The 23,050-nt window shown below is 38.1% G+C and overlaps 1 protein-coding gene across 1 annotated transcript in view; it reads right to left on the minus strand.

Annotated features, from left to right (window-relative positions):
• The window catches only part of LOC139535281 (synaptotagmin-6-like), a 99,185-nt gene extending 84,150 nt beyond the window's left edge, over positions 1 to 15,035 (minus strand). The window contains exon 1 of the mRNA XM_071334598.1: positions 14,876 to 15,035. Coding sequence (XP_071190699.1) covers positions 14,876 to 15,035 — 160 coding nt within the window. The remainder of the gene's footprint in view (positions 1 to 14,875) is intronic.
• Positions 15,036 to 23,050: the final 8,015 nt, after the last annotated feature.

Raw genomic sequence — 23,050 nt, forward strand, 5'->3', positions numbered from 1 at the left:
AGCTACAACAACTACAGTACCTATACTAACACTACACCATGAGCTACAACAACAACCTATACTAACACTACACTATGAGCTACAACAACTACCTATACTAACACTACACGATGAGCTACACCAACTTCAGTACCTATACTAACACTACACCATGAGCTACAACAACTACCTATACTAATACTAAAGAATGAGCTACAACAACTACAGTTCCTATACAAACACTACACTATGTGCTACAGCAACTACAGTACCTATATTAACACTACAGAATGATCTACAACAACTACAGTACCTATACGAACACAACACAAATAGCTACAACAACTACGTATACTAACACTACAATATGAGCTACAACAACTACCTATACTAACACTACACAATGAGCTACAACAACTACAATATCTATACTAACACTACACCATGAGATACAACAACTACCTATGCTAACACTACACTAGCTACAACAACTACCTATACAAACACAACACTATGAGCTACAACATCTACCTATACTAACACTACACCATGAGATACAACAACTACCTATACTAACACTACACTATGAGCTACAGCAACTACAGTACCTATACTAACACTACACAATGAGCTACAACAACTACTACCTATACTAACACTACACAATGAGCTACAACAACTACTACCTATACTAACACTACACAATGAGCTACAACAACTACAGTACCTATACTAACACTACACCATGAGCTACAACAACTACAGTACCTATTCTAACACTACACAATTAGCTACAACAACTACAGTACCAATACTAACACTACACTATGAGCTACAACAATTACAGTACCTATACTAACACCACACATTGAGCCACAAAAACTACCTATACTAACACTACAAATTGAGCTACAACAACTACAGCACCTATACTAACACTACACAATGAGCCACAACAACTACAGTACCTATACTAACACTACACAATGAGCTACAACAACCACAGTACCTATACTAACACTACACTGTGAAAAACAACTACTACCTATACTAACACTACACAATGAGATACAACAACTACAGTACATAGTCTAACACTACACAATTAGCTACAACAACTACCTATACTAACACTACACTTTGAGCAACAACAACTACCTATACTAACACTACACAATGAGTTACAACAACTACCTATACTAACACTACACTATGAGTTACAACTACAGTACCTATACTAACACTACACCATGAGATACAACAACTACCTCTAAGCTAACACTACACGATGAGCTACAACAACTACCTATACTAACACTACAATATGAGCTACAACAACTACCTTTACTAACACTACACGATGAGCTACAACAACTACCTATACTAACACTACACTCTGCGATACAACAACTACCTATACTAATACTACACAATGAGCAAAAACAACTACAGCACCTATACTAACACTACACCATGAGCTACAACAACAACCTATACTAACACTACACTATGAGCTACAACAACTACCTATACTAACACTACACGATGAGCTACACCAACTTCAGTACCTATACTAACACTACACCAGTAGCTACAACAACTACCTATACTAATACTAAAGAATGAGCTACAACAACTACAGTTCCTATACAAACACTACACTATGTGCTACAGCAACTACAGTACCTATACTAACACTACAGAATGATCTACAACAACTACAGTACCTATACGAACACTACAATATGAGCTTCAACAACTACCTATACTAACACTACACAATGAGCTACAACAACTACAATATCTATACTAACACTACACCATGAGATACAACAACTACCTATGCTAACACTACACTATGAGCTACAACAACTACCTATACAAACACAACACTATGAGCTACAACATCTACCTATACTAACACTACACAATGAGCTACAACAACTACAATATCTATACTAACACTACACCATGAGATACAACAACTACCTATGCTAACACTACACTATGAGCTACAACAACTACCTATACAAACACAACACTATGAGCTACAACAACTACCTATACAAACACAACACTATGAGCTACAACATCTACCTATTCTAACACTACACCATGAGCTACAACAACTACCTATACTAACACTACACTATGAGTTACAACTACAGTACCTATACTAACACTACACCATGAGATACAACAACTACCTCTATGCTAACACTACACGATGAGCTACAACATCTACCTATACTAACACTACAATATGAGCTACAACAACTACAATATCTATACTAACACTACACTATGAATTACAACAACTACCTATACTAACACTACAAAATAAGCTACAACAACTACCTATACTAACACTACACAATGAGCTACAACAATTACCTATACTAACACTACACTATGAGCTACAACAACTACCTATACTAACACTACACGATGAGCTACAACAACTACCTATACTAACACTACACTTTGAGCAACAACAACTACCTATACTAACACTACACAATGAGTTACAACAACTACAATACCTACACTAACACTACACCATGAGCTACAACAACTACCTATACTAACACTACACTATGAGTTACAACTACAGTACCTATACTAACAATACACCATGAGATACAACAACTACCTCTATGCTAACACTACACGATGAGCTACAACAACTACCTATACTAACACTACAATATGAGCTACAACAACTACCTTTACTAACACTACACGATGAGCTACAACAACTACCTTTACTAACACTACACTATGAGATACAACAACTACCTATACTAATACTACACAATGAGCGACAACAACTACAGCACCTATACTAACACTACACAATGAGCCACAACAACTACAGTACCTATACTAACACTACACAATGAGCTACAACAACCACAGTACCTATACTAACACTACACTGTGAAAAACAACTACTACCTATACTAACACTACACTATGAGCTACAACAACTACCTATACTAATACTACACAATGAGCGACAACAACTACAGCACCTATACTAACACTACACAATGAGCCACAACAACTACAGTACCTATACTAACACTACACAATGAGCTACAACAACCACAGTACCTATACTAACACTACACTGTGAAAAACAACTACTACCTATACTAACACTACACAATGAGATACAACAACTACAGTACATAGTCTAACACTACACAATTAGCTACAACAACTACCTATACTAACACTACACTTTGAGCAACAACAACTACCTATACTAACACTACACAATGAGTTACAACAACTACAATACCTATACTAACACTACACCATGAGCTACAACAACTACCTATACTAACACTACACTATGAGCTACAGCAACTACAGTACCTATACTAACACTACACAATGAGCTACAACAACTACAGCACCTATACTAACACTACACTATGAGCAACAACTACTACCTATACTAACACTACACAATGAGCTACAACAACTACAGTACCTATACTAACACTACACCATGAGCTACAACAACAACCTATACTAACACTACACTATGAGCTACAACAACTACCTATACTAACACTACACGATGAGCTACACCAACTTCAGTACCTATACTAACACTACACCATGAGCTACAACAACTACCTATACTAATACTAAAGAATGAGCTACAACAACTACAGTTCCTATACAAACACTACACTATGTGCTACAGCAACTACAGTACCTATATTAACACTACAGAATGATCTACAACAACTACAGTACCTATACGAACACAACACAAATAGCTACAACAACTACGTATACTAACACTACAATATGAGCTACAACAACTACCTATACTAACACTACACAATGAGCTACAACAACTACAATATCTATACTAACACTACACCATGAGATACAACAACTACCTATGCTAACACTACACTAGCTACAACAACTACCTATACAAACACAACACTATGAGCTACAACATCTACCTATACTAACACTACACCATGAGATACAACAACTACCTATACTAACACTACACTATGAGCTACAGCAACTACAGTACCTATACTAACACTACACAATGAGCTACAACAACTACAGCACCTATACTAACACTACACTATGAGCAACAACTACTACCTATACTAACACTACACAATGAGCTACAACAACTACAGTACCTATACTAACACTACACCATGAGCTACAACAACTACAGTACCTATTCTAACACTACACAATTAGCTACAACAACTACAGTACCAATACTAACACTACACTATGAGCTACAACAATTACAGTACCTATACTAACACCACACATTGAGCCACAAAAACTACCTATACTAACACTACAAATTGAGCTACAACAACTACAGCACCTATACTAACACTACACAATGAGCCACAACAACTACAGTACCTATACTAACACTACACAATGAGCTACAACAACCACAGTACCTATACTAACACTACACTGTGAAAAACAACTACTACCTATACTAACACTACACAATGAGATACAACAACTACAGTACATAGTCTAACACTACACAATTAGCTACAACAACTACCTATACTAACACTACACTTTGAGCAACAACAACTACCTATACTAACACTACACAATGAGTTACAACAACTACCTATACTAACACTACACTATGAGTTACAACTACAGTACCTATACTAACACTACACCATGAGATACAACAACTACCTCTATGCTAACACTACACGATGAGCTACAACAACTACCTATACTAACACTACAATATGAGCTACAACAACTACCTTTACTAACACTACACGATGAGCTACAACAACTACCTATACTAACACTACACTATGAGATACAACAACTACCTATACTAATACTATACAATGAGCAACAACAACTACAGCACCTATACTAACACTACACCATGAGCTACAACAACAACCTATACTAACACTACACTATGAGCTACAACAACTACCTATACTAACACTACACGATGAGCTACACCAACTTCAGTACCTATACTAACACTACACCAGTAGCTACAACAACTACCTATACTAATACTAAAGAATGAGCTACAACAACTACAGTTCCTATACAAACACTACACTATGTGCTACAGCAACTACAGTACCTATACTAACACTACAGAATGATCTACAACAACTACAGTACCTATACGAACACTACAATATGAGCTTCAACAACTACCTATACTAACACTACACAATGAGCTACAACAACTACAATATCTATACTAACACTACACCATGAGATACAACAACTACCTATGCTAACACTACACTATGAGCTACAACAACTACCTATACAAACACAACACTATGAGCTACAACATCTACCTATACTAACACTACACAATGAGCTACAACAATAACAAAATATCTATACTAACACTACACCATGAGATACAACAACTACCTATGCTAACACTACACTATGAGCTACAACAACTACCTATACAAACACAACACTATGAGCTACAACATCTACCTATTCTAACACTACACCATGAGCTACAACAACTACCTATACTAACACTACACTATGAGTTACAACTACAGTACCTATACTAACACTACACCATGAGATACAACAACTACCTCTATGCTAACACTACACGATGAGCTACAACAACTACCTATACTAACACTACAATATGAGCTACAACAACTACCTTTACTAACACTACACGATGAGCTACAACAACTACCTATACTAACACTACACTATGAGATACAACAACTACCTATACTAATACTACACAATGAGCAACAACAACTACAGTACCTATACTAACACTACACCATGAGCTACAACAACAACCTATACTAACACTACACTATGAGCTACAACAACTACCTATACTAACACTACACGATGAGCTACACCAACTTCAGTACCTATACTAACACTACACCATGAGCTACAACAACTACCTATACTAATACTAAAGAATGAGCTACAACAACTACAGTTCCTATACAAACACTACAGAATGATCTACAACAACTACAGTACCTATACGAACACTACACAAATAGCTACAACAACTACGTATACTAACACTACAATATGAGCTACAACAACTACCTATACTAACACTACACAATGAGCTACAACAACTACAATATCTATACTAACACTACACCATGAGATACAACAACTACCTATGCTAACACTACACTATGAGCTACAACAACTACCTATACAAACACAACACTATGAGCTACAACATCTACCTATACAAACACAACACTATGAGCTACAACATCTACCTATACTAACACTACACCATGAGATACAACAACTACCTATACTAACACTACACTATGAGCTACAGCAACTACAGTACCTATATTAACACTACACAATGAGCTACAACAACTACAGCACCTATACTAACACTACACTATGAGCAACAACTACTACCTATACTAACACTACACAATGAGCTACAACAACTACAGTACCTATACTAACACTACACCATGAGCTACAACAACTACAGTACCTATTCTAACACTACACAATTAGCTACAACAACTACAGTACCAATACTAACACTACACTATGAGCTACAACAAGTACAGTACCTATACTAACACCACACATTGAGCCACAAAAACGACCTATACTAACACTACAAATTGAGCTACAACAACTACAGCACCTATACTAACACTACACAATGAGCAACAACTACTACCTATACTAACACTACACAATGAGCTACAACAACTACAGTACCTATACTAACACTACACCATGAGCTACAACAACTACAGTACCTATTCTAACACTACACAATTAGCTACAACAACTACAGTACCAATACTAACACTACAAATTGAGCTACAACAACTACAGTACCTATACTAACACTACACCATGAGATACAACAACTACATCTATGCTAACACTACACGATGAGCTACAACAACTACCTTTACTAACACTACACTATGAGATACAACAACTACCTATACTAATACTACACAATGAGCAACAACAACTACAGTACCTATACTAACACTACACCATGAGCTACAACAACTACCTATACTAACACTACACTATGAGCTACAACAACTACCTATACTAACACTACACGATGAGCTACACCAACTTCAGTACCTATACTAACACTACACCATGAGCTACAACAACAACCTATACTAATACTACAGAATGAGCTACAACAACTACAGTACCTATACGAACACTACACAAATAGCTACAACAACTACGTATACTAACACTACAGAATGAGCTACAAGAACTACAGTACCTATACGAACACTACACAAATAGCTACAACAACTACGTATACTAACACTACACGATGAGCTACACCAACTTCAGTACCTATACTAACACTACACCATGAGCTACAACAACAACCTATACTAATACTACAGAATGAGCTACAACAACTACAGTACCTATACGAACACTACACAAATAGCTACAACAACTACCTATACTAACACTACACGATGAGCTACACCAACTTCAGTACCTATACTAACACTACACTATGAGCTACAACAACTACCTATACTAACACTACACTATGAGCTACAACATCTACCTATACTAACACTACACTATGAGCTACAGCAACTACAGTACCTATACAAACACTACACAATGAGCTACAACAACTACAGTACCTATACTAACACTACATAATGAGCTACAACAACTACAGCACCTATACTAACACTACACTCTGAGCAACAACTACTACCTATACTAACACTACACAATGAGCTACAACAACTACAGTACCTATACTAACACTACACCATGAGCTACAACAACTACAGTACCTATTCTAACACTACACAATTAGCTACAACAACTACAGTACCCATACTAACACTACACTATGAGCTACAACAATTACAGTACCTATACTAACACCACACATTGAGCCACAAAAACGACCTATACTAACACTACAAATTGAGCTACAACAACTACAGTACCTATACTAACACTACACCATGAGATACAACAACTACATCTATGCTAACACTACACGATGAGCTACAACAACTACCTATACTAACATTACACTATGAGCTACAAGAACTACCTACACTAACACTACACAATGAGCTACAACAACTACCTATACTAACACTACACTATGAATTACAACAACTACCTTTACTAACACTACAAAATAAGCTACAACAACTACCTATACTAACACTACACAATGAGCTACAACAATTACCTATACTAACACTACACTATGAGCTACAACAACTACAGTACCTATACTAACACTACACTATGAGCTACAACAATGTACCTATACTAACACTACACAATGAGCTAAAACAACTACAGCACCTATACTAACACTACACTTTGAGCCACAACAACTACCTATACTAACACTACACTATGAGCTACAACAACTACAGTACCTATACTAACACTACACTATGAGCTACAGCAACTACAGTACCTATACTAACACTACACAATGAGCTAAAACAACTACAGCACCTATACTAACACTACACTTTGAGCCACAACAACTACCTATACTAACACTACACTATGAGCTACAACAACTACAGTACCTATACTAACACCACACAATGAGCTACAACAACTACATATACTAACACTACACAATGAGCTACAACATCTTCCTATACTAACACTACACAATGAGCTACAAGAACTACCTATACTTACAATACACTATGAGATACCACAACTACCTATACTAATACTAAACAATGAGCTACAACAACTACAGTACCTATATTGACACTACACCATGAGATACAACAACTACCTATACTAATACTACACTATGAGCTAGAACAACTACCTATACTAACACTACACAATGAGCTACAGCAACTATCTATACTAACACTACACTATGAGCTACAACAACTACATATACTAACACTACACGATGAGCTACAACAACTACAGTACCTATACTAACACTACACAATGAGATACAACAACTACAGTACATAGTCTAACACTACACAATTAGCTACAACAACTACCTATACTAACTCTACACTTTGAGCAACAACAACTACACACTATGAGCTACAACAACTACCTATACTAACACTACTGTAGAAAAGGCCCATGGAGTTGGTGGAATAATCCTTTAATTCATGGCCACTTACACAGCTGGGCCAGAGCGCTTTAATTAGGTCAGGTGGCAATGACCGACAGATCTCATCCACATAAAAGGAGGAAAAAGCCTTCGCCTGATCTCGCTGCTTTCTCTTCCTTAACTCCGTCTGCTTGAGAAGTTCTGTGCGTCCATGAATCCACGTAAGTCTACCGACTCTGTTACCTTTCATCTGAACTATCTGTTGCGATCGGGAGAGTGGGCCATCAGTTATTGTTTGTAGTTATTATCGCGGAGCGCGGCTTGGAGTGCACACTTCAAACATATTGTGAATTGTAAATGATCGCGGCCATACGGATCCTCATAGGCCAATTATGCAATCGATATGGTTAATATGTAATTAAATTAATTACATGTACACATGAAGACAATTGAAAGGGTGAAATGAGAAACGTCATTGTTTGCTAACTGATCGACTTTGATATCAAACTAAAGGAGATTATAGATTGAATGACCATTCACTGTTTGTATTTATTTCATGATTTATAGATTGAATGACCATTCACTGTTTGTATTTATTTCATGATTTATGATAAATAGTTAAGAGCCTAAATGACTTACGGGTGATTACTATTGACTTCTTAATGAACTGGATTGTTGAATTCCCTAATTGTGTTAATAATGAACGATTGTTATGATTTGATCTTTGTGATTATGAATTTGATTGTATACATGTTATTTTGTTTCCTTTTATGCAGCACAGACTACTCAGTAAATATACCACTTTATGGTTAAAGGAATTCCTGCCTCAGTGTCATCCATTCTTCTGTCACCTGACACGTGACCACCTGTTCACCTTTACTGTCAGTCATCCTACCTGTCCAGCTACCCACACAGATTCCACTAATCTTTCAACTACACTATGAGATACATTAACTACCTATACTAATACTTCACAAATGAGCTACAACAACTACAGTTCCTATACTAACACTACACTATGAGCTACAGCAACTACAGTACCTATACTAACACTACACAATGAGCTACAACAACTACAGTACCTATACTAACACTACACAATGAGCTACAACAACTACAGCACCTATACTAACACTACACAATGAGCCACAACAACTACAGTACCTATACTAACACTACACAATGAGCCACAACAACTACAGTACCTATACTAACACTACACAATGAGCTACAACAACCACAGTACCTATACTAACACTACACAATGAGCTACAACAACCACAGTACCTATACTAACACTACACTATGAGCCACAACAACTACCTATACTGACACTACATAATGAGCTACAACAACTACAGTATCTATACTAACACTACACCATGAGCTACAACAACTACCTATACTAACACTACACTATGAGCTACAACAACTACCTATACTAACACTACACGATGAGCTACACCAACTTCAGTACCTATACTAACACTACACCATGAGCTACAACAACTACCTATACTAATACTACACTATGAGCTACAACTACCTATACTAACACTACACGATGAGCTACACCAACTTCAGTACCTATACTAACACTACACCATGAGCTACAACAACTACCTATACTAATACTAAAGAATGAGCTACAACAACTACAGTTCCTATACAAACACTACACTATGAGCTACAGCAACTACAGTACCTATACTAACACTACAGAATGAGCTACAACAACTACAGTACCTATACAAACACTACACAAATAGCTACAACAACTACAGCACCTATACTAACACTACACTATGAGCAACAACAACTACCTATACTAACACTACATAATGAGCTACAACAACTACAGTACCTATACTAACACTACACTATGAGCTACAACATCTACCTATACTAATACTAAACAATGAGCGACAACAACTACATATTCTAACACTACACCATGAGCTACAAGAACTACAGTAGCGATACTAACACTATACTATGAGCGACAACAACTACAGCACCTATACTAACACTACACAATGAGCCACAACAACTACAGTACCTATACTAACACTACACAATGAGCTACAACAACCACAGTACCTATACTAACACTACACTGTGAGCAACAACTACTAGCTATACTAACACTACACTATGAGTTACAACAACTACAGTACCTATACCAACACTACACCATGAGATACAACAACTACCTCTATGCTAACACTACACGATGAGCTACAACAACTACCTATACTAACACTACAATATGAGCTACAACAACTACCTTTACTAACACTACACGATGAGCCACAACAACTACCTATACTAACACTACACTATGAGATACAACAACTACCTATACTAATACTACACAATGAGCAACAACAACTACAGTACCTATACTAACACTACACCATGAGCTACAACAACTACCTATACTAACACTACACTATGAGCTACAACAACTACCTATACTAACACTACACGATGAGTTACACCAACTTCAGTACCTATACTAACACTACACCATGAGCTACAACAACTACCTATACTAATACTAAACAATGAGCTACAACAACTACCGTACCTATACTAACACTACACAATGAGCTACAACAACTACAGTACCTATACTAACACTATACTATGAGCGACAACAACTACAGTACCTATACTGACACTACACAATGAGCTACAACAACTACAGTCCCTATACTAACACTACACTATGAGCAACAACAACTACAGTCCCTATACTAACACTACACAATGAGCTACAGCGACTACAATACCTATACTAACACTACACAATGAGCCACAACAACTACCTATACTGACACTACACAATGAGCCACAACAACTACAGTACCTATACTAACACTACACTATGAGCAACAACTACTACCTATACTAACACTACACAATGAAATACAACAACTACAGTACATATTCTAACTACACTATTAGCTACAACAACTACCTATACTAACACTACACAATGCGTTACAACAACTACAGTACCTATACTAACACTACACTATGAGCTACAACAACTACCTATACTAACACTACACTATGAGCTACAACAACTACCTATACTAACACTACACTATGAGCTACAACAACTACCTATACAAATACTACACAATGAGCTACAACAACTACAGTACCTATACTAACACTACACTATGAGCTACAGTAAGTACAGTACCTATACTAACACTACACAATGAGCTACAACAACTACAGTACCTATACTAACACCACACTATGAGCAACAAGAACTACATATACTAACACTACACAATGAGCTACAACAACTACAGTACCTATACTAACACTATACTATGAGCTACAACAACTACAGTACCTATACTAACACTACACAATGAGCTACAACAACTACATTACCTATACTAACACTACACAATGAGCTACAACAACTACAGCACCTATACTAACATTACACTATGAGCAACAACTACTACCTATACTAACACTACACAATGAGCCACAACAACTACAGTACCTGTACTAACACTACACAATGAGCTACAATGACTACATTACCTATACCTACCTCTGTCTCTAAACAATTGTTTGAAAAATTACTTGTGTCATGTGCATCTTGTATGTCCTACTCGACTTGCCAAAACTATAGTTTGTTAACAAGAAATTTGTGGAGTGGTTGAAAAACGAGTTTTAATGACTCCAACCTAAGTGTATATAAACTTCTGACTTCATCTGTATACTAACACTACACTATGAGCTACAACAACTATCTATACTAACACTACACAATGAGCTACAACAACTACCTATACTAACACTACACTGTGAGCTACAACAACTACAGTACCTATACTAACACTACACAATGAGCTAAAACAACTACCTATACTAACACCTCACTATGAGTTACAACAACCACCAAATAATCATTGTTATTGTTAACCTTTCTACTACCAACTACACTCCCCTCCCGTGTGTGTGTGTGTGTGTGTGTGTGTGTGTGTGTGTGTCTGAAAGGCAGAACAAACCAAAGCAGCCAGTTTGGTTTCGAGAAACTCATCCACATCCAACTCTGACATTCGCCTCAGCACAAACGGTCACCCAACCTGTCACTCCAAATCTGTGACCTTTGGTTTTTGGTAGCCGGTGTACAGCGCTCTGCAGGGCAGTCTTCACTTCTACGCAGTGGCAGTCTTCTATTCATGTGGTATTACTGCCTGTGGACTGGTGCACACTGGTCTCTTCCTGGCCGAGCTGCGGGCGCTCCCTCTGACAGACACAGCACAGCTCTTTAATTGGAGCACAATCAGTGTGAGCTAATGCCACTTCAATTACCTGCCAATAAACCCCACGGTTAAGACGGCAGGTAGCCTAGCGGTTAAGAGTGTTGGGCCAGTAACTGAAAGGTCTCTGGTTTGAATCCCCGAGCCGACTAGTGGGGAAAATCTGTCAATATGCCCTTGAGCAAGGCACTTAACCCTAATTGCTCCTGTAAGTAACTTTGGATAAGAGTGTCTGCGAAATGACTAAAATGTAAAGACGGAGCAGAGCTATGGAGCCCACACCTGACAGAAAGAGAGAAGAGAGTGACAGTGGATGTCTGTGTGTGTGGAACTGGAGACCAATGTGAAGTAATACTGTGTGATACTTTGCAAAGGGAAAGGCAAGGCCACCCCTATGATGACTAATGGGGTAGTGTCAGTCAGTCAGTTTCCCCTTGGCTGGCACATCATTAAAGGCTTCCTTGAGTTGAATAGGAGGATAAGTGTGTTGTAAGGAGAAAATGGCCCAAAGCTTAGTTCAGGGAAACATCTTCTTGTATGATACAGGATACAATTATGGCACAGAGAGGATTTCCAGATGACCTCCCTCACTCAAGTGGGATGAGAATATGGTAGAGGAAAATAGCATTTTTCCTTTGACTAACAGGGGTTGCTGTCCTCAAAACTGCATCTGCAATCGAGGAATGTTCAACAGTATGACAAGGGAGTCCTATTGAGAGCCAATAGTTAACACAATAATAGAAAAAAACATATTTCATCAGCTAAAATTATATTTTATGTTATCTATTTCCCTGGGGAATACATGATCTATCAATCCACATATTTTCTGCCACCACCCTGAATTATTTTTTTTTTTCTCTTTTCATTCCAGGAACAAAGCCTATCATTCAAGGCATCTATCTTTTTGATTTCAACAACTTTGCATTTTCTTTAAATAAATCACCCTAGCAACCGACATATTTATTTTCTTTCCTGCCATGTTACAGAAATAAGTACTTAAGTCTAAGAAAGTACACTTGCTCAATTAGCCAACCAAGCCCACCATATTTTGGGGCGGCAGGTAGCGTAGTGGTTAGAGTGTTGTTCAGTATCCGAAAGGTTGCTAGATCAAATCCCCGAGCTGACAAGGTAAAACTCTGTTGTTCTGCCCCTGAACAAGGCAGTTAACCCACTGTGTCTAGGCCCTCATTGTAAATAAGAATTTGTTCTTAACTTATTTGCCAGGTAAATAAAGGTTAAATAAATAAATATCCTATCTGGCAGGAATGATAAATTACCTGTACTGGACCACTACAAAAAACATAGCAGTTAGCATGTTCAACACATCATGTGACCCCAGTCATTCACAACACACAAACATAGAAGTTAGCATTTTTAACAGAACACATGTGCTCCCAGTCACTCACAACACAAACAAACAGTGGTGACCAGAGGGAGGCTGTTGGGCAGTGGAGCATACCTGACCATGCAGAGTTTGGGTTGGTGGCCAGCAGTGTGATGAAGTCCTGGCAGGTGTTGGGCTGCAACAGTGGGCTGTCGTCCAGACAGAGGTCAATGATGAGGGCCACCGCCTTCTCACAGTGCATGTCATGGTCCTTTCTCTCCTCCGCAGAACTCATCCTCCTCTGTGAGTCCCACACAGTCTCTAGCTTTCATCCAGGACTGGAGAAAGTACAGGAGGGATGGTGGTGGTGCTGCATAAAAAAATGTATGCAACTTGCCGCTCTCCTCTTGTTGTAACTCAGATAGAAAACTTGCCGCTCTCTCTGCCTCTCAGGCTCCTGGATGTACAGCCAGTCAGTATCAATGTTTGTGTCTGTGTGTGCATAAGAGAGAGTGTGTGGGAGGGGGCTTGATGAAGCAGTGGGACCCCCCAGGTATTCATGGAGCAGGAGTGTTGCATCATGCCATATCCATACTTAGAAAGAGAGAGACAGAGGGTGGAGAGAGAGACAGAGGGTGGAGAGAGAGACAGAGGGTGGAGAGAGAGACAGAGGGTGGAGAGAGAGACAGAGGGTGGAGAGAGACAGAGAGAGAGAGGTCTTCCTACAGATATTTATCTTATGCACTCACTCATGTGTACGTAAATGTGTATAATGTAGAAGACTGTACATGTTACTTTGACTAGGGATGATAGGAGTCGCTGTATTTCAGAAATTCAACTCAAATGCTGTTTAAATACTGTACTCAAACACTGTACATGTCTATTTTTTACCATGCAGGTGTGACACATGAAAATTAGTTCTAAATTATTCCAAATGTTTAAAAAAATACATAAATGGAAGGTGCCCACATGAAAAAATACCTTTGTTTGCTATAGAATACTACAGTACATACTATTGTAGTAAACTGTAGTATACTGTTGAATACTATACTACACACTGTAGTATCTCTTGATAATGTGTATTATTAACTATAAAATGGTGTAGTATATTGTAGAATACTATAGTAAACACTACAGTATACTACAGTCCACAAAAACCCTACAGTAAATATTACAGTAATGTTCACAAAAACACTACAGTCCACAAAAAGTTTTTTAACTGTAGTAATACTACAGTAATTAATTTGCATGCCTTGCCCATTGTCCTTCCCCTTATCCCAAATTGTGCCACCCATAAGTTAGAAACCTACATGCAAAGTATAGACCATATATTGTGTTCAATACAGGTTACAGAAAAGAGCAGAAGCTCTGAACTATCCGTTCGGACTGTAGTATACTACTATAGTATACTATAGTAATATCTGAAAACACTGTAGTTAATACTATAGTATACTACAGTCCGCAAAAACACTGCCAGTTTTTTAACTATAGTATTACTACAGAATTTATACTATAGTAAACTATAGTATTTTTTAATGTGGGTATTAATGGAAATGACTATTTAAGTGTGAGAGAAATATGCATATGAATTGTGGTATATGGGCTGAATCACGTGATATATAAACAAATTAATCAATTTGGTGTTGCTTTATTATGTAATCTATTTATTTCCAAGACTGATAATGATATCAAATACAGCTGCTAACCCACTCATGCTGCACCCTGCTTGTGACATAATACAGTGTGAAAGCAAAGAGAGAGAAAGAAAGAAAGAGAGAGAGAGCTAGAGAGAGAAAAAGAAGGAGAAATAGAGACAGAAAGAGAGAGGCTCCAGCCACAGAGGTTGGATTTTCAGTGTTCCGTAATCTGAGCCAGGATTATGAAATCGGAGTCCAGATTAGGAATATATAGATTTATTGACAACTATTGCAAAGATGATCGCCACCACTCAGCAAAACATGCCCTCTGACATGGTAAAGTCACTTTACACACATTTTAATTCTTCAATTCAATAGTATTGTTTATTAAATACTGTACATAGGAATCATCCATCTGTCTGAATTGAAAAGTCATACAGGAGAACTATCCAGGATCGATTTCCTCAGGAGGTATACAATTCAGTTATTACTGTCTAGTCTTGTGTTTTTCATGTTAAAGTCACGTTTCTGCTCAAATCTGTCTCCAAAGGTCTGTACGCTAGCCATGTGCATAGATCTATACACTCTTAGAAAAAAAGGTACCCTCTAGAACCTAAAAGGGTTCTTCGGCTGTCCCCATAGCAGAACCCTTTGAAGAACCCTTTCCACAGAGGGTTCTACATGGAACCCCAAAAGGTTCTACCTGGGACCAAAAATGGGTTTACCTGGAACCAAAAAGGGCTCTCCTATGGGGACAGCTGAAGAACTCTTTTGGAACAATTTTTTCTAAGCGTGTAGACAACAATACTTTATTTAAGTGTCTATGTGCTGCTGTTCCTTTCTTGTCCTCATAGATATTGTGGTGATATTGACCTTAATTGTCAATAGGGGGTGCTATTTGCACCTTGTAAAAAATTCGTTCCCAAATTAAACTGCCTCGTACTCAATTCTTGCTCGTACAATATGCATATTATTATTACTATTGGATAGAAAACACTCTAGTTTCTAAAACCGTTTGAATTATATCTGTGAGTTAAACAGAACTCGAGTTGGAGCAATTTTCCTGTGAGGAAGTGAGAAGTCTGAAATCATGCAGGCTGTTCTGAGGTCGGTTTATTAATTTGCCTGTCTTCTATTGGTTGAGATGCACTGCATACGCCTTCCCCTGGATGTCAGCAAATAGTGAGAATTGGAATGGAGTTGCTAGGCAGATCTGAGGCCTTATAAATAGGCTCGGAACGTGATGTCCTCTCTTTCCTTCGTTCGCCATGACGCAAGGCAGACCTCAGGATGGCGTTCTAGAAAGCTCCCGTTATAGCCCTTAGATATATCCGGCTCTGATTTTATTCGATATAGGTGTTAGAAACATCATAACGTAGTTATTTTAAACCGAGTTATTTCAGTTTATGTGAGTATATTGCGATTTTCGAAATTTTCTTTGTGCTGCGCAATAGTGAGTTGGGCACGTCTTCGCCACATGGCTAATGTTTACAGCTAATTCCAAAGTTGAAGGCGACAATCTACAACCGAGCAACGATTCTTTTGGACAAAGGACAACTTGCCCAAGATTCTGATGGAAGCTCATCAAAAAGTAAGAACTATTTATGATGTTAATTCGTTGTTCTGTTGAAAAATGTAAAACTCCTATTCCGCCATTGATTTCGATGCAGTCTGGCTTTAACGCACGCTGTATGTCGTAGTAACGTTAATTTTAAAAATCTAACACAGCGGTTGCATTAAGAACTAATGTATCTTTCATTTGCTGTCCAACCTGTATTTTTTTGTCAAGTTTATGATTAGTTACTGATTAGATTAGGTGCCTCTCCCAAGATTTCTTCTGACATATTGTTGGCAGCTTGGCTACTTTTCTCATTGTATAACCACGATTTGTGCCGCTAAATATGCACATTTTCGAACAAACTCTATATGTATTGTGTAATATGATGTTATAGGACTGTCATCTGAAGAAGTTTGAGAAGGTTAGTGAAAAAATTTATATCTTTTGCTGGTTTATTCGTTATCGCTATTGTTGGCTTGAATCAATGCTGTTGTGTGGTTCGCTATTGTAATAAGCTAATATAATGCTATATTGTGTTTTCGCTGTAAAACACTTAAAAAATCTGAAATATTGGCTGGATTCACAAGATCTTTGTCTTTCATTTGTCTTTCACAGTACGCTGTGTATTTTTCATAAATGTTTTATGATGAGTATTTAGGTAATTCACGTTGGTCTCTGTAGTTATTCTAGTTGCTTTGGTGAGAGTTGTGATGGTGGCTGCAATGGTAAACTATGATTTATACCTGAAATTTTTCGAACAAAACATATGCTATACAATAAATATGTTATCAGACTGTCATCTTATGAAGTTGTTTCTTGGTTAGTGGCTATTTATATCTTTATTTGGTCGAAATTGTGATAGCTGCCCATGCAGGAAAAAAATGGTGGGAAAAAAAGTTGTCTTTTGCTATCGTGGTTAGCTAATAGATTTACATATTGTGTCTTCCCTGTAAAACATTTTAAAAATCAGAAATGATGGCTGGATTCACAAGATCTGTATCTTTCATCTGGTGTCTTGGACTTGTGATTTAATGATATTTAGATGCTAGTATTTACTTGTGACGCTATGCTAGGCTATGCTAGTCAGCTTTTTTACTGTGGGGGGTGCTCCCGGATCCGGGATGAGTACCAAGTAAAAGTTAAATAGCCCTGAAACAAAACTCAAACAAGAAACAGGTGTAACCAATAAGACATAACAAACAGAAAAGGAAAAGGGGATCAGTGGCAGCTAGTAGACCGGCGATGACGACCGCCGAGCGCCGCCCGAACAGGCAGGGGAGACACCTTCGGTGGAAGTCGTGACACAACGGCCCAAATGCAGCCAAAGAAATGCTATTTTTTGGCCCATGGTTCAGTGGATCCTCTACTACTGTATATTAATTAGTGTATGTTGTATTCACATTGACTAACATAGGCACTGTTATTTTGGCAAATCTACATCTTTCAGAATAATCTCTACTACCAGGCGGGTGTGTACAGCGGTCCTGTACGTCTCACCACTACAGGCAGTGGGCCTGTTATCAACGGGCTGTCAGACTGATCATATGAGGATGAGAGATGCTGCCTCTGTAAAGTAAAATCATACTTACTTACTTATGTGGTAGTTATTGTTACATATAGAGACAGATATGACACTATTGAGCATTGACAGGTGTACATTAGACCACAAGAGGAGAAGGCGACACTTGAGTGCATTTGCCATTCTGGAAAGAACAGGAAACCAAAGATTAGCAGACATGAGTGAAGGGCCACAGGCTGGAGGGAACAGGAAACCAAGAATTAACAGACATAATGGCCAAAGCCATAAAATGCATAAATGCTTAGGGTAAAGAGGAAGAGGCGACACTTAAGTGCATTGTCTATTGTAGAGGACAGGAAACCAAAGCAAGGCCATGAGTGCATAGGACAGCTGGACATACTGAGGTCAGAGGGACACACAAAGGAGGGTGCCAGCCAAATGACCAACAGATGGACTATAGACATAGTACATATATCATTCTTAGGACACGAAAGGGTCCTGCCACCATTGTAATCTAATCAAGAGCGGATACAGGCGTTATTGGGCATGAACAAGCAGGAAGCCTGAACTGAAAGATAATGGTGGCAGATGACCTGAGGGAAGTAACTTCATTAACATGTGGAATGGACTCATATGCTGTGTGTGTATAAATACAGAGCCAGTGCTCTGGGAAAGGGTGTGTTCCGCGGACCATCTAGGCTTCTGATATATTTGTATTAAAGTCTATATTGAATTCACAAGTTCTTGTAAGAGTGTTATATTTCTGAGACGATTCTCCACGACAGAACTTGGCGAGCTTTGCCAGGAGAGACAGGGACCACGGAGTGACGTTCCGGGCAGGTGATAGTTTCTTTGGACAATCTTGCAAACAAATGTGGCCACACAACTATAAAAAGGTAAGCTTGTTCTTACATAGTTGAAAGTTTGTATAAATTGCTTCAGAGATCCTGTCTCAGTGAGAAGGGCGTCACGTAGGTCTCTCTTTAATTTCCTAAAAACCCAGTAAATGCTAAGAACTTTTGAATTCAATGAATTGCATGCATGTGTGATTTTGGGGGTTGTGAAATGTAAATATATATGTGCATGTGTAGGGACTAAGTGAGTAGGGGCTGTGAACCTTGCGGGTGCCGGGCGTTTAGCGGAGGGGGCTTGCACTCGTTCTCACTCGTTCTGATCGGACCGTTCGAATGTGTGGCCGGACTGGTGCAGTTGTTTGCGCTCTCTGGCTGAGCTGCCTGGCCCGGTGTGGGGCTGCGGCTGTCTGCCCATACGGTCAAAACAGATAAAGTAGGTAGAAAATCCTGTAATACCTCTTCGATAAAATTAGTAGAAGGAAAGCTTGGACAGGTTGCTTATGAATACAGCTCTAAAGAATAGAGGACTGCATAAATAAGTAGTTAGAAAGTCCACGATACCGCCTTTTAAAAAGGAACATTAGAAAGGGGTCTGCTTGGGTGGGATATTCATGGCAGGAGGGTCTGCTCGGGTGAATATATAGGACGCGGAAGAACGCTGACCCGATTTTGCGGCGTTCAACTGCAAAAAAAATCCTGCGGATAAAACGCTCCGTCTAGCTAAACGGGGGTCTGTAAATCGGTAGGTCACGCCACGATATTGCTCTAATACGGAATAGAGGCCAGTATTGGGTGGGTGAATAGGGTATGAAGACAGGCTGACCCGGTTAGGCAGTAGTCTCGTCATACCGTGAAAAATCCTATAGAATAATTCTGGCTTATGTTGAGGAAGTGAATTAAGTTAAGTAGGAGAAAACTATAGGTCGTTTTAAATAAACGAAGGGTGTGCGTGAAAAATCCTATAGAATAATTCCGGCTTATGTTGAGGAAGTGAATTAAGTTTAGTAGGAGAAAACTATAGGTCGTTTTAGGTAAAACGAAGGGTGTGTATGAACGAATGAAAATAAACGAATTAATGAGAATTCTCTGTGGTGAAATGAGTAGATCAGAATAAACTAGAACATACGGAAAGAACAGAGGAAGAACAGGTTGTGTGTGTCTTGCCATGGGTCCAGAGGAGGGACTGCGCAGCTCTTCTGTGACAGACAGGATAATAAGGTTAAGGGGAGGCACTCTTAACTATTGCTAGACAAAGGGAACGAAATCGATAGAAATTGGGCAAAATAAGTTATAAATAAGGATAAAAAATTTACGTGATAATGTGTTAAACGACCATTGTAAGAATACAATAGGTGTTAAAATAAATAATAATAATAATAATAATAATTAAAAAGGTATTAAAGAAGGCACGGATAGTATATAACGGATGCAAAGTAGGAAGAAAGAATTAAAAAATATATAGATAAACTAAAATATACTACGTGGTTAAAATAAATCTAGGCGGTCTAGAATAAAGTGACAAAACTGCATGAGAGACACCAAAATAGAAGTCTAGAACACATATTAAAAATATCACGAGCCCTGTAACAAAATAGGAAACAGCAGGCGACCAGGCACTCTGTAGCAACAGAGGCTGCAGTTTAAAAATAGCCTGAAGGACAGGAGAGACTTTGTTTCACTAAAACCGTGAATCAGGAATTAAACAGTAAAATAGGCTAAGAGAGAATATAGCAAGCGGTAAAATAAAGAGATAAGAAAGTGTAGACATTATAAATAGCTAAATTTATTAAATTGGATTTAATAGACTGAATAAAGTTAAAGTAATAGAATAAGTAAAACTGATAAAATTAATAGTAATGATATCTGTGAAAGGGAAAAACACAGTAATAATTGAGGTAATGTACTAGAATAAGACATTAAGTCATCTGTAGTATTCAGAAATACAGTTGCAGACATAAAGTAGGCTTTGATAGAAGAAATTAAGTGATGTGACTAATGAATTATTATCTGGGAAAGTGGGTAGCTCTACCTTGGAAATGAGTAAATAAAAGGTGTATAATACGATGGGAGTGTTTAGGAAAAAATAAATAGTGGCATGTGTCACGTTCTGACCATAGTTCTTGTGTGTTTTGCTTGTTTTAGTGTTGGTCAGGACGTGAGCTGGGTGGGCATTCTATGTTGTGTGTCTAGTTTGTCTGTTTCTATGTTTGGCCTAATATGGTTCTCAATCAGAGGCAGGTGTTTTGTGTTGTCTCTGATTGGGAATCATATTTAGGTGGCTTGTTTTGTGTTGGGGTTTGTGGGTGGTTGTCTTCTGTCTTTGTGTTCTGCACCAGATAGGACTGTCTCGGTTTTCACTTTGTTATTTTGTATTTTGTATAGTGTTTACATTATCGTCTCTTTGTTCATTAAACATGTTGAACACTAGCCGCGCTGCATTTTGGTCCTCTCCTTCACCAACGGAAGAAAACCGTTACAGCATGGAAACTAAAGGACTGTTTCTCCTTCATATAGAGAGATAGCGGAGTCGCTGAAAGAAGCGCACGTTAATTCTACCAAATTCGGATTGAATATGAAAGAGCAAACTGGATAATGTAGGACAACATTACCCGGTAAACAGGATAAATAAAATAAACACCCCAGGGAGGCAATTGGGAATTGGAACAATCACATAAAACCATGATAAGAAGCTTAATTTACCAGCGTTCTGATGTCAACATTCTATCATCAGAAAATACATTA

The sequence above is a fragment of the Salvelinus alpinus genome, chromosome 12 (assembly GCF_045679555.1).
Source record: "Salvelinus alpinus chromosome 12, SLU_Salpinus.1, whole genome shotgun sequence".
Taxonomy (NCBI): domain Eukaryota; kingdom Metazoa; phylum Chordata; class Actinopteri; order Salmoniformes; family Salmonidae; genus Salvelinus; species Salvelinus alpinus.